The sequence below is a fragment of the Amblyomma mixtum genome, chromosome 5 (assembly GCF_055824585.1).
Source record: "Amblyomma mixtum isolate Tamu chromosome 5, ASM5582458v1, whole genome shotgun sequence".
Taxonomy (NCBI): Eukaryota; Metazoa; Arthropoda; class Arachnida; order Ixodida; family Ixodidae; genus Amblyomma; species Amblyomma mixtum.
The window spans coordinates 80,843,221-80,855,604 of NC_143016.1; the positions used below are offsets into that span (position 1 = coordinate 80,843,221).

Consider the following 12,384-nt stretch of genomic DNA (forward strand, 5'->3'; position numbering starts at 1 on the left):
TTCCCGTGGCAAAAATACAAGTTCAGATTCCTCTTCAGTGCACCTTTAAGGGTATGATGCGATAGCATTAACGGGCCCTGTCAGCCGCCTGGGCTGCTCTTCACGCATGTCTCTGTTTGCCAGAGTCGCAAGGGTATGATGCGATAGCATTAATGGGCCCCATCAGTGGCCTGAGCTGCTCTTTGCCATCACTATGCCTACGTTTGGCCTACATGCCCATATATGTGGAATTCGTCACTCTCCCCTTCGCAATCATAGATTGCGGGGAGTCCTACTCTTCCCGCAGGCCCTATTACAGAAGCCAGACACCGCAATTGGGAGGACATGGGCGAGGCTTCAAAAATGCCACCTTACATTTTTCAGGGACAGGAAGAACTATGATGAATCGGCCGCGGTAGTAAGTTTCGTTAAGGTCCAGCACTGCTTCCTCCGCCATGTCTCTGTTTGCCAGAGTCACATAAGCATGTGGGCTGGAAAGCAAAAAAAACACACCTGTGGTCATCTAGCACAGCAGGAAGACACAGCATAAAGCCACAGGAGGATACGTCCTATAACATGCGAAAGTCATAGCTGTCACTTACTTAAGCTACGATGACGGCAACAAAGCAGGCCGCAAATAATGCTCACTCTACGATGAACAGCAACGACCCCCAAACCACACAGGTCACGGTGCAAAGAAACAGAACCAAAAAAAGAAGTACCCAGAAAGCAAAGAAAGAACTCACTGTAGAAATCCCAACCACCCCGATATTACGAATAAGACCCATCAATGACTTCGACTTCCATGTTCCAAATAACTGTTGGTGACAGTCATGCAGAGGTTCTGTAAAACCACACAAATGACTGTCTACAAAACCACACAAATGACTGTCTACAAATCCACACAAATGACTTTTCACAACATAATGTACACCTCTTTGCTTCAAAATTGGCAGTTGCGCCTATTGATGACTGTCATTGTGAAGGTTATCGGCAAAATTATCAAATAAATGCAATTTTCGCGTTAATCCTCATTCTTGATTTTCACTAGACCGGTCAGAAGCACAAGGATTTTGAAGCCAGAGAGAGCCTTGTCCCAGCTTTCTTTTCTCCTTCTTTTTCAGATTCATAATTACCCTCCACATGTTCTCATTGTTGTTCCACATTAAAATTACTTACTAGGGCCGCTGCCCTGATGAGTCGCTTTTCCCCATGACGACTTCAAGGGGGTCCCAGCTGGAGAAGAGCTCTACAACATCGGCCTGTAATGAAAAACAGAAACTCAGTAACACGAAAGTCTAAACTGAGAAAATGAGGGCTGCTCATCGCGCTTTGACCTTTTTATATGAACGACGAAATGTAACTCTTTTCTTTTAAAGACTAAATTGTCACTTGACTATAAGGACACGTCAAGCCACGTAAAATGCAACACAAATAAGAATGAATTAGACAGATAAAACATAACACCATCGAATGCAGTACTTGATGTTTCTCATGACACCAAAGCTTTCTCAGAAGGACAATGCACATACCATTTTTGTTTCAGGTGGAAAGTTTGCAATACAAAGCACCACTGGTGATGACTCTGACGGTTTGCTAGGACCTGCAAAGAATGCTGAAATGAACAAAGAGTCAGTGCTATAATTAAATGAAACAGAACAGAGCAGGCCCCATCCCAAAGGCACCCACATGCACACAAAAAAACTCCCACCCTTCTTTAATGGCAAGTACACCACTAAATAAAAGACCCTCAATACAACTGCAATGAGAAAAATAACATTGTGCACATGTCCCTATTCCCAAGGAGGTAGAGCTATTGCTGTTATTCCTCCACCCAAAATGTAAAAGGGTGGGAGGGGGAGCAGAAAGTCTGGCAGTTCTTTTGTTATAAATGGGAAAAAAGGCCGCCACCATCTGGAAGACGATGAAGCAAGGAGCGTTAGCCGTTTGGTTTACTAGAATTCACCATACTGGACCGTGATGCCATCATTGGCATGCGGCAGGTGGTTGTTTCTACAATGCTAGTGTAGATGGCGCTACAAGTCTCAATGTCAGCAGTGCTGCTTTCTAGTTGCTGCCATAGATGGCGCTGTGATCTCAAGGTGGTAGCAGACCCCACGAAATCTCAAAACGTGATGAGTAGTTGCTGCCACAGATGGTGCTGTGATCTCAAGGTGGTAGCAGACCCTACGAAATCTCGAAACATGATGAGTAAGAGCTAACACTCCTAAAAAAAAAATACTACCAAAAAGTAGGGCGCACATTTAGAGTAGGTAGGTGTAGGATAGTATTCAATATTAGTGGTATTGCATGGGGACACTTCCATATGTACGCATTGGATAGGCGGCCCCTACAATGTTGGGCAGGGACAGCATCCAAAGTTTGTGTGTACACTCTCTCTCATAAGTTTCTAGCAGCAATACGGAAAGTAGAGACTGCCTCAGCCAGTCAGGAGAACGCAGTAAACGTTCCTCCAAGCTTCGTCGTTTGCGTGTCGTCTGCTCGTGGTGTACATGTAGGCCTGTATTGTGCGGATTCTGTGCATAATACAATCAAATGTAGGCATTAATATGCATAAAAGATGATAGGGCAGCTTCATCAGTGAAACGAGCACCTCACATGCACAAGGCAAAGTAACTGCTCTAACCATATAGCTACAGCAAACCCTGGCTGCTGCATCCTCAAATCGAAAACAATCTCTGCTGCTATCGTTGCCTTTGGCTACATATCTTCCGACAAATGGTCTACTAGGACAATCCTTATGAAGGAACAACTACATCGACTATGAAGAGTGCAGCAGATATGGCATGCTAAATGTACACTGTATAAAGCACACATGCGCACATTTAGTTCAGCGCATTCAAACGAAGATGCAACGATACACTCAACCTAGAGGCGCCATCCAGTTGTTAGAATGAAAAACATTCTTGTTGACAAACTGATGCTCTTCAAGCTTAAAAGTGGCAATATCGTCACTATAAATAAAAAACAAAGCAAATTTGTCGCTCATATATTTTGTTTAGGTGAGATGAGACGAAGCGAAAGCCCGGTGCCCATTTATGGCCAGTGAAATACTGAAAATGGCAGTAACAGCCACGAATACAGTCTGAGGCGAGGGGTCTGGTTTCAAAGGGTGCTGCCATTTTGGAAACAATATTTTAGTGTATGCAAAAGCCACGCACACTAAACGTGAGAAACCATGTATGTAACGCGAACATACTTACCGTACGCTCACGTGTTTGGCATATGTGCACTAGGAAGCATGCTATATTTTTAGCTTGAGCAGTCCCATATGCCCATTTTAACTGGTATTACATTCTGCAGCGTTAGAACGTCGCCTCTGCACTTACTGCAGCTTTGGTAGAGCTGCAAGGTGCTACTGAGAAGGAATATAGGTAGCGTGCGTACCAGTAGACTTGAATTTACATGCAGCTTAACACAATACCTCTTTCCTTCTTGAATGGGGGAGCAGAAGAAGAAGGAGGAACTGCAGGCTCTGGTATAAAAAAAAAAAAGAACAAAGAATAGAACTCAGAACAAGTGTAATGTGCAGCACATCCCACATCTACCTCCACTTCATGACCTCACGCAGCCGCTTTCTCTAGTGGCACAAAGTCATATTGCCTAACTTGAAAGGACACGGAAAATGCAGTGCACTAAGTACACAACTCAAGAACGCAAGAATGGTCGCTAAGAGTATGTGCATTGTTTTGTATACTTTAATTTTTTTTCGATCAATTTCTGGCTCAGTGCAGCGGCTTATTTTCATTTCACTTTTATTCTTTTTTTGTGTCACCAACATAATTAACCAATAAATTCTCTAGAAGTTTTGTACACACAACTCTGGCGTCTTTTTCATTAAGAAGGATAATCAATCAGCTAAAGTTCGATGTACTACAATGCACAATGCATTTAGCACATCCCGAAGAAACAATTTATATTTCGAAACACCAAAATTCACCATTTTTGCACGGTAAGGAAATACCTAGTCAATGTGCCCCGTCAGCGGCTTCTCTTACCCGTGCAGACACAGATACTATTTCCGTACTATGCGGAAGACCACACCACGTACACAGAACCCAGCCATACGAATGTGCTTGCGAGGCCTAAGGGTAGTGTGTCTGACTAGCGACCAAACGATCAGGGGTTTGATTCCCAACTAATTACCCCTATTTTCTTTTCAATGCAAATCATCTACTTTATACACTTGCATGTCCTAATGATGTCTGAGTCATGTTGTGAACTTCCAATCATCAGTTTTATAATTTTTTAATCATTTTTCACTGCACAGCTCCAGATGTGATGTCACGATCCTTTCTACCAATCCGGCTTTTCCGCGCACACAGGCGACAGCACCAAATACGCTGCGTTCTCCATTGAACGGGAAATGCTCTCACATTAATAATTGTACTAATTGGTTAGACGACGATTTTTCAACATTCCTCAGAAAGACATGCTCCTTTTTGAGAAGGCTAGGAAGGGGATAGGCCAGAAAAAGCTACAAATTCTTGCGTGAACGACAATATTATCATTGCATTTACATGTATATAACGCGACAATGAATATAACGCAAGGGGAGGGGAGCCTAGGGCTGCACGCACACATACGCGCACACGTAATTTCAGCCTGTTCAAGATAACTACAGCCAGAAGCATGAAAAAAAACGGTGACAATGCACAAAAAAAACGGAAGCAATAGATATGTCGGTCTTATCTGCAACACTTAGAAAATGTGAGCAACATCATCAAGCTTAGCAAAGCCTCCAAATGCATTAATGCATGCCCTCTCCCATGCAGCAGCGTCCAGCGCCGTACCACCACTGCCTCGTGTTTAAAGGTGCACTGAAGAGGAATCTGAACTCGTCTTTTTGCCGCGGGAACTCAATCTACATGTTCCGAGCATTCTTAGAAACCTCGATTTATTGCCCTGAGTGGCCGATTTCCCTAATTAAATCGAATTAACGCCCGGCTCCCGCCTTTTCGTTTTTTAATTCTCCCTCGTACGGTGGGCGGAGTCGACCAACGCGGGGAGTGCCTTTCACCCAGTCCCGTGGCGGCTTGCCGCTCTGCCATCGGCGGAGTAATACGTAGTAGTCCGTAGAAGCAAATAGTCTGCGTGTATTTTTATTTCTGCGGGCTTATTTTGCGGTTATATTATCTGCAAATGAAACTATTTATTCGCGGAAACCTAATAAACAAAATGAAGCGAAAGCAAAGCCTCCACGAGCTGGCTGAAAGGCACTCCCCGAGTTGGTCGACTCCGCCCACCGTACGAGGGAGAATTAAAAAAAAAAGGCAAGAGCCGGGCGTTAATTCGATTTAATTAGGGAAATCGGCCACACAGGACAATAAGTCGCAGTTTCTAAGAATGCTCGGAACGTGTAGATTGAGTTCCCGCAGCAAAAAGACGAGTTCAGATTCCTCTTCAGTGCACCTTTAATGCTGCCCAGTCCTGCGCCCATTTGCCCTTCTTTCCTTTCCCTTCCCTACTACACAACTCTTTCAACAGCCTCAAGCTGTGCGACCCCAAGGTCATTGAAAAGTTTGCTTCTGCTAGCAGCTTGCGAGTCTTGCAGTGAAGGTCACTGTAGCTGTCTTTAGCAGTGAGAAAAAAAGAAATCGAGTTACATACAGCACATCCGCAGGGTTAATACTTACGGTCGCTTCGATTTCATGCTGCAATAGTACAAGTACAAAAGTTATGCAAGCAAAGTGCACATGGACTAGTTGTAAGAGCTGAACAACAAGATCGCATCGCAAGTGAGAAATTCTTGGTGTGTACTGCTAGTGCCATAGCATAAGTCGATACAGTAACCAAACTGTCTGAACACTTTGGAGTCACACTCATTGTTGCTTGCGCATAAAATGCAGATAGCTGACCGAGTCTGTCCGATCCAAAGCAGCACAAGTTGGTCATCTAGATGGCAACACAAAGCACGGAACTGTGCCAAAGTGCTGCCTTTTCCTTTCCATTTTCGTGCACAAGCCATGCTCCCGCATGTGTAGGAATCGTGTGCAGAAACCACAGCATTTTTGTTTCTAGTGCAAACATGCTACAGAAGCAGGAATCAATGACTTCATCGAGCATCTTGTCACCTTTTCAATTCAGTTATGTTTCATGAGAGCGAGATATTTGTTTCTGACATAAAGGCAAGTTTAGTTGGCAGCAAAGCTGCAAAGTTTTAACAGTTGGTTAAAATAGTCCAAGGTATAGCCCCAAGGTAGAAGGCATGTCCCTACACCAAAAATGACTGCCTCTTCTGTCATCTTATACCCGTGCCACACGCGCACAAGAAATGGCAGTAAATGCTTAAGGCCTTAAGTTTGTTAATGCCATTATTTTCGGAGTTGGTGCTACACGTCCACTTTTAATGCCATTATCGAAAGTGACGATGACGATAACGCTTGCAAGGTAGTCAAAAGTTTCATCTTAATATAAACATTCCTAATGAGCAGAATATATCGGGAATGATGTTCAAATGTAATGTAAAAACGATTTTCCAGAGAATACGGCTGTTCCTGCTTTACAAGTCGAAAAAATAGCCATAAACTCGCATGTCAGCACATAAGTTGAGAGTACCAGTCAATAAGGCTGGTTAAAATGGTGCTCTTCGCATCGAAAATGCGGTTTAGGTGCCTCATCTGGCTGAAAGTTAAGAATTAACCATTTTATAGTGGGCTAGGCAGTTGTAACTGACAAAGCTGCATGCTTTTCTGCGTGTGGAATGGGAACGAGAGTACACATTGCACGGGCGAATGAGTTGTGGCGAACTCAGTACGTCGCGAATGGCAGTAAGGCTAATGCCATTAAATTTATGCGTGTGGCACCGCACGAATGCCATTAAAACTTAGGCAGTAAGCACTTAATGGCATTAAATCTGTCCGTGTGGCACGGGTATTAGCCAGTGTTCAACTGTTTTGTTGCTGTATTACACCTATACAATGAGGGTGGTAAAAATTAAATTAGGGACACCGTATGCACCAGCCCCACACACAAGGGTTCCAAAGATGTCTATGTTATGGCACGTACCGTCACCACCACCACCACAAGGGGTGGGGGTCCTTGGTGAACTGTGAGGCTGGGGGGCGGCACCAACATCCTTAGCAGCTGGCAAGCCAATGAAGAGCTTGTGGTCTTGAAACATGAAGCCCTGCATCTCTTGTAGGGCTCTGTTGAAGCCTTCCGCTGATGTCAGTGTGACGAAAGCATACCTACCAGAAAAGAAAGAAATCATCAATGCAGGCTCAACAGCCTCCTTCACACAAGGTTCCCACTCGTACCAGGACTTAAGGGGTGATGAGGGTCTCAAAACTGACCTTTTTATTTGTGGCTAGAATTTCATGAAATTTTGCACACATACGTGTTTTTCTCTTCTGATTTCAGAAATGTAGTCATAATTGAGCTAGTGGTCTAAGATCAAAAGTTATCTTAAATTATAGAGTGTAATTAGGTAATTTCTTACGCAGCTTTAATGAACCTTCTCACTGCATTTTGTTGCTTTTAATTACATGAATTGATAGCCAGCGAATTCCCATACCCGATGACATTCTTACTTTTTTTGTTTAGACCACGTATAAATAGCAATTCACAATTAGCTTCACGAGTTGCAGTGTCAAATACTGAGACTTTTTACTCTCAACATAGTATATCAGGATGACATACCTTTAGAGAAAAACGAAGAATGTCACCGGGTATGGGAACTCTTTGGCTATCAATTCATGTAAATAAAAGCAACAAAATGCAGTGAGAAAGTTCATTAAAGCTGCGTAAGAAATTACCTCATTACATTCTAGACTTTGTAAATTTAAGACCACCTGCTCAGTTATGATTACGTAATTGGAATCAGAAGAGAAAAATGCATCTGTCTGAAAAATTTCATGAGATCCTAGCCATAAATAAAAAAGTTAGTTTTAAGACCCTCGTCTCCCCTTAAGATGCGTGATGTTCCATGAGCATCAGCAAAAAAAAAAAAAATAGAGGGAGAGAGAAAGAAGGGAAGAGGGACCTCAGGAATGACAGGTGGCAACAGCAACAGTGGCAGAGAAAAAAAAAGGCCAAGCTAATGCAGAAAGAGTGCAGAGAGACAGGCATGCAACTACTGTTGAACACAGTAATGCTTGGCTCCCTCACATGAGAAATAATAATAAAAAGTGACAGCAGAACCTCGCTATTTTGAAATTTGCCCAGGAAATACTTGAATTCAGAGAATTTTAGAATAATTTTGAAAATGAAGTAAAACAGTGTTTAGCACTTGGTTTTTGCATCGTACCTCATTTTCGAATTATTCAAAAATGAGGTACAATGCAAAAACCAAGTGCTAAACACTGTTTTACTTCATTTTCAAAATTTCCACCCCAAAGGTACAACGCGATAGTGCCGTACCCTTGGGGTACGGCACTATCGCGCCATATCACATATACGGGGTTTATGCCCGTATATGTGAAATTAGGCGCTATCAACTTTACATTAATAGATAATTGGGAGAATTGGGAGTCCCCATACCACCCCTGGCACAGTGGTGCGGTGGTTAACCGATGCGCCACTGTCCTAGGATGGCAGGTGCTGCTGCCGGCGGCTCTTGTGCGGCCCAGGCTGCTCATTCGGAGCAACCTCTCGCGACCAAACGTTAACTTAATTTCAACAATTTAACTACCACCTGTCATGATGGTCAGTTTGCTCACAATCCGGTGGGCAGGTTGTGATCACACCACAAGGTCATGTGACCAAGGTGTCTCATGGCCCTCCACTGCACAAGCTGGGACACGCTGAACGCTGCCAGCTTCTTCCTCAGTTTTGAAGGAGAAAAAAGAGGCCTTCCAATAAGTTCAGGCTTTAGAACAGAAGGGCCATTATCTTCCGGGAGAAAGATGCCAAAGGTGATGACTCAATATTTTAGAACTACAAGAGGGTAGTATCACTACCCGAGTGCTTCCCGATCGCAGTGTACCGCATATTCTGTTCACTTTCATTAGTTCAAACATCCGTTACTTCAAACTGCGTTGGCATCCCCATAAAATTCGAATTAACGAGTTTTTACTGTAATCTTCTGTGCAGCTCTCTTGAAACAGAATAATAGATGCCTGAAAGCCAATTTTTTTTAGGTACTTCGGTTTGTAAAGTTCTACCCATCTTTCTGTATGCTGCGGCCTTGTTCTTTGCATTGCATTTGGCTAAATATGGTAAAGATACTATAATACGACAAACCTAGCATAGATTTTCCTCAGAAATGGTTTGTTTATGAAATAAAGGATATTGCAGGTCACATGCAAGGAACCTGCACTGTTTATTTATTTTATTTATTTATTTATTTATTTATTTATTCATACTGTTAACCCTCTGCATAAGGGTCATTACAGGGAGGGAAACATATACAGACACAAGTGCAATTCTCTTCGCTAAAAAAAAGAAACACTCAAATGCACAGAATTACAGATTTGCACAGCAATCTTCCAGGAACGCGTTCACACCTATCACAAATTTGTCTACATCTGTTTGGTCCACAACGTCACTTGGTAGTTGATTCCAAATTTCTACAGCATCGGGAAAAAAGGAGTAGCGATAGACATCAGTACGTGTAATAATAGGTTATAAAAACACTCCCCCGAGCAATCCATGGATTCTAGTTTAAACCAGGGAACACTACAACACACAACAGCTTGATTATCTACATACACAGGCAACAAATAAACAATGGTTAGAAGAGCTGAAATTTTTCAGAAAAGTAACCTACGGAAGTCCTTTTGTAGTGATGAGAAAAATGTCCTTGACACCGTACTTGTCAAAAAGATGCCTGACATCATCCTGCAGGAAAAGAGGGAAGCGTGCATATGCAGTGACACCAGCAGACCAAGGATTCACTCATTAACAAATGCAGAAAAAAAGAAATTCACAGACGATCAATGCAACTTGAGCGGCACAGTATGTGTTAGCATTAGTGTTCCGCCCGGACGGAGCGCCCGCTGACAAGTTCAGACCATGCAAGTGATCCAGTTCATCAATCAACGTGTGACGCGCACCGTACCCTTGCTCCACTCTCCTGATCCGACCCAGCAATTACGGTGACATGCCGTAACCCCTCTCCATTCTTCCCATCTCTTGACTCAGACTGGAGACTGCGGTGTCCCTCCCACCACCCCTCGCCTCCCACCCTCTCCTTCTACTGTCTCCCCTTTCCCGTGAAAGCAGAAAGGGGAATTTTACTCCCTTCATTTTGCCTGCTGCCAACCGAGGCTACACATGCAAATGGCAGACACTTTTTGCGATAATGGGCTAAAGTTCTAAAGCCAACACATTAAAAAAAAAAGTTTCATTATGTACTAATTTCACAGACATCACTGGTAGTGCCTGTCGGAAGAAACCATGATCAAGGACATGCACTATGCAAGCCATGTGCCTCCGTCAGCTCATACCAAACCATAATAGGGGACATTCGAAATTCCTCAAGTGCGCTTTTTCACGTAACTATGTTGCCAAAGATAAGATGGCAGACTTCTCTATAAAAAAAACCCGAGAGGGCTACAAGACAGGCGCTGAGGGTGTGGATAGGATGTAAGAAACGTATTTTGGAAGAATCAAACCAGAAACCAGTCCTTCTTTCTTTGTTTCAGCTGGAAACACAGGGTCAACCATCTTGTCTTGGGCAACATTGTTATGCAGGGGGACGCACTTGCGGAATTTTGAACATCCCTACTGGGATCACATAAGGAAAAAAACTAAAATACAGTAGAACTCTCCTATAAGTCACTCAGAACAGCACAAATCTTTACTATTTCAATTTTTGGTGATAGCACGGCTCTGAGGATGTCCTCTGGCTGCTTACTAAACCCAAAGCGTTGGTCTATAAAAAAAAACGCTAAGAAATAACTTACTTCCTCCTCTTATTGTCCTTTTAGGTGATAACTATTCATCTTCAGTTACCACACGTTGTCATATTTTTTATCTCTCAGACCCGCGCCGCCTTCTTTCTAGGTTCACAGCTAGCTTTACTTTTTTTTTTTCGTGAGCGCTGCACGCTTTGCCTCACGGCCCCAAGATCTTCGAGAAGTTGGCTTCTCCTACTAGCAGCTCTCGAGCTTAGTGGTGAAGGCATCTCAAAAAAGAGCGGTTTTATTCTATTCGGTACCCATTTGCCTCGATCCTTGACTTCGCGCGAGTCGCGATGTCATTATTCCGTGAGAAGTACACCACCGCAGCCAGACAGACACACTTTACAACAGCTGTTTCTTCGAAAAAAAAAAAAAACTATTTACAATAAACGATACAAAAAAAAGAGCACAGCCGTCTATGCAAGGCAAAATAGGACCACAGCTTCATTTTACTATGTCAGAGTTTTCACTATAACAATGTTTACTATAGCGGGGTTCCACTGTACAAAAGGTGGTCCTTTATCAGCAAAATCATCTAACATTCTAGAACATTATAGCATACAATGGCTGCTGCACTGACTAGCTCTTGCATTAGGACAGCAAAATTTCTGAGGCCCTCATTAGGAAGCAAAGGGTGACCTCTTCATCAGTGAGAGCACAGCCAGAAATACTTTTCAACTGTCTTCAAGGAGTGTATGACGGGGGCCACTTGGTATGACATGATTTGAAAATATGATTTGACATGATTTCGTTCTGTCTGCTTCTCTCCTGTTTCCTGTCCCCGGTGCAGGGTTATGTTTTAAAATCTATGTTTTAAAATCAACTTCACAATTTGTAACAGTGGCATGTGAAATGAAGCATTTATAAGGAGTGAATATAGTCACTCATGGAAAGACAATGCACAGAGTTAATTTAACTGAAACAAGAATTCAACAAAGAGTAGTTCTAACTAGGCTTTTATGAAAACAGCAGTACTTTCTTTTTTTCCTGCTCTAGCCATTGTTGTGGAAAAAGTTAGCTCTTAAAAGTGAGCTTTCACTGTATGAAAAATCTATGCAAGTTTTCCACCAGTTTGCTTCAGAAGTATGAGTTACCTACTACTTGAAAAACAACTTGCATACCTTGGTGATTTGCTGTGGAAGGTTTGCCACAAAAAGCTTGTTCACATTACTGAAGTCCTTGGTTGCAGATGCATCTGTAACAATCAACAACAGAACAGAACTTACTCCAAAAAGATCACTGTTTTTATTATATGAGTATTTGTACTGCTATATTTACAGTACTTGAAAAGATAACACTCCCAATGTGTGAAACTTTTTTTAGTTTTGTATGTTAGACAAAGGATTAAAAGAAGGAGCAAAACCCTTCTCCTTAAATCAAAGCCTCAGTTGCTTTGGTATGTTAAACTCCATAAAACCTTCCGTTTAAGGGGGGACACTGGTCTTGAAAAAAAAAATTTTTATTAATGAAGTCACAGCTACGAAATCTTCAGGGAGCATGTATTTTTGTGTGCTGATTCTAAATATGTCATTTAATTTCA

General features: G+C 42.6%; 1 protein-coding gene across 6 annotated transcripts in view; it reads right to left on the reverse strand.

Annotated features, from left to right (window-relative positions):
* LOC149342794 (uncharacterized) overlaps positions 1-12,384 on the reverse strand; it is a 38,927-nt gene that overhangs the window by 4,155 nt on the left and 22,388 nt on the right. For 5 of the 6 annotated variants that reach the window (XM_089545255.1, XM_089545253.1, XM_089545256.1 and 2 more), the window contains exons 13-19: positions 11,966-12,039; positions 9,710-9,780; positions 7,009-7,190; positions 3,425-3,478; positions 1,512-1,594; positions 1,159-1,241; positions 355-470 (exon numbers count right to left, since the gene is read on the reverse strand). In XM_089545255.1, the coding sequence (XP_089401381.1) occupies positions 355-470; positions 1,159-1,241; positions 1,512-1,594; positions 3,425-3,478; positions 7,009-7,190; positions 9,710-9,780; positions 11,966-12,039 (663 nt within the window). The remainder of the gene's footprint in view (positions 1-354; positions 471-1,158; positions 1,242-1,511; positions 1,595-3,424; positions 3,479-7,008; positions 7,191-9,709; positions 9,781-11,965; positions 12,040-12,384) is intronic. The other variant, XM_089545254.1, reaches the window with a different exon arrangement.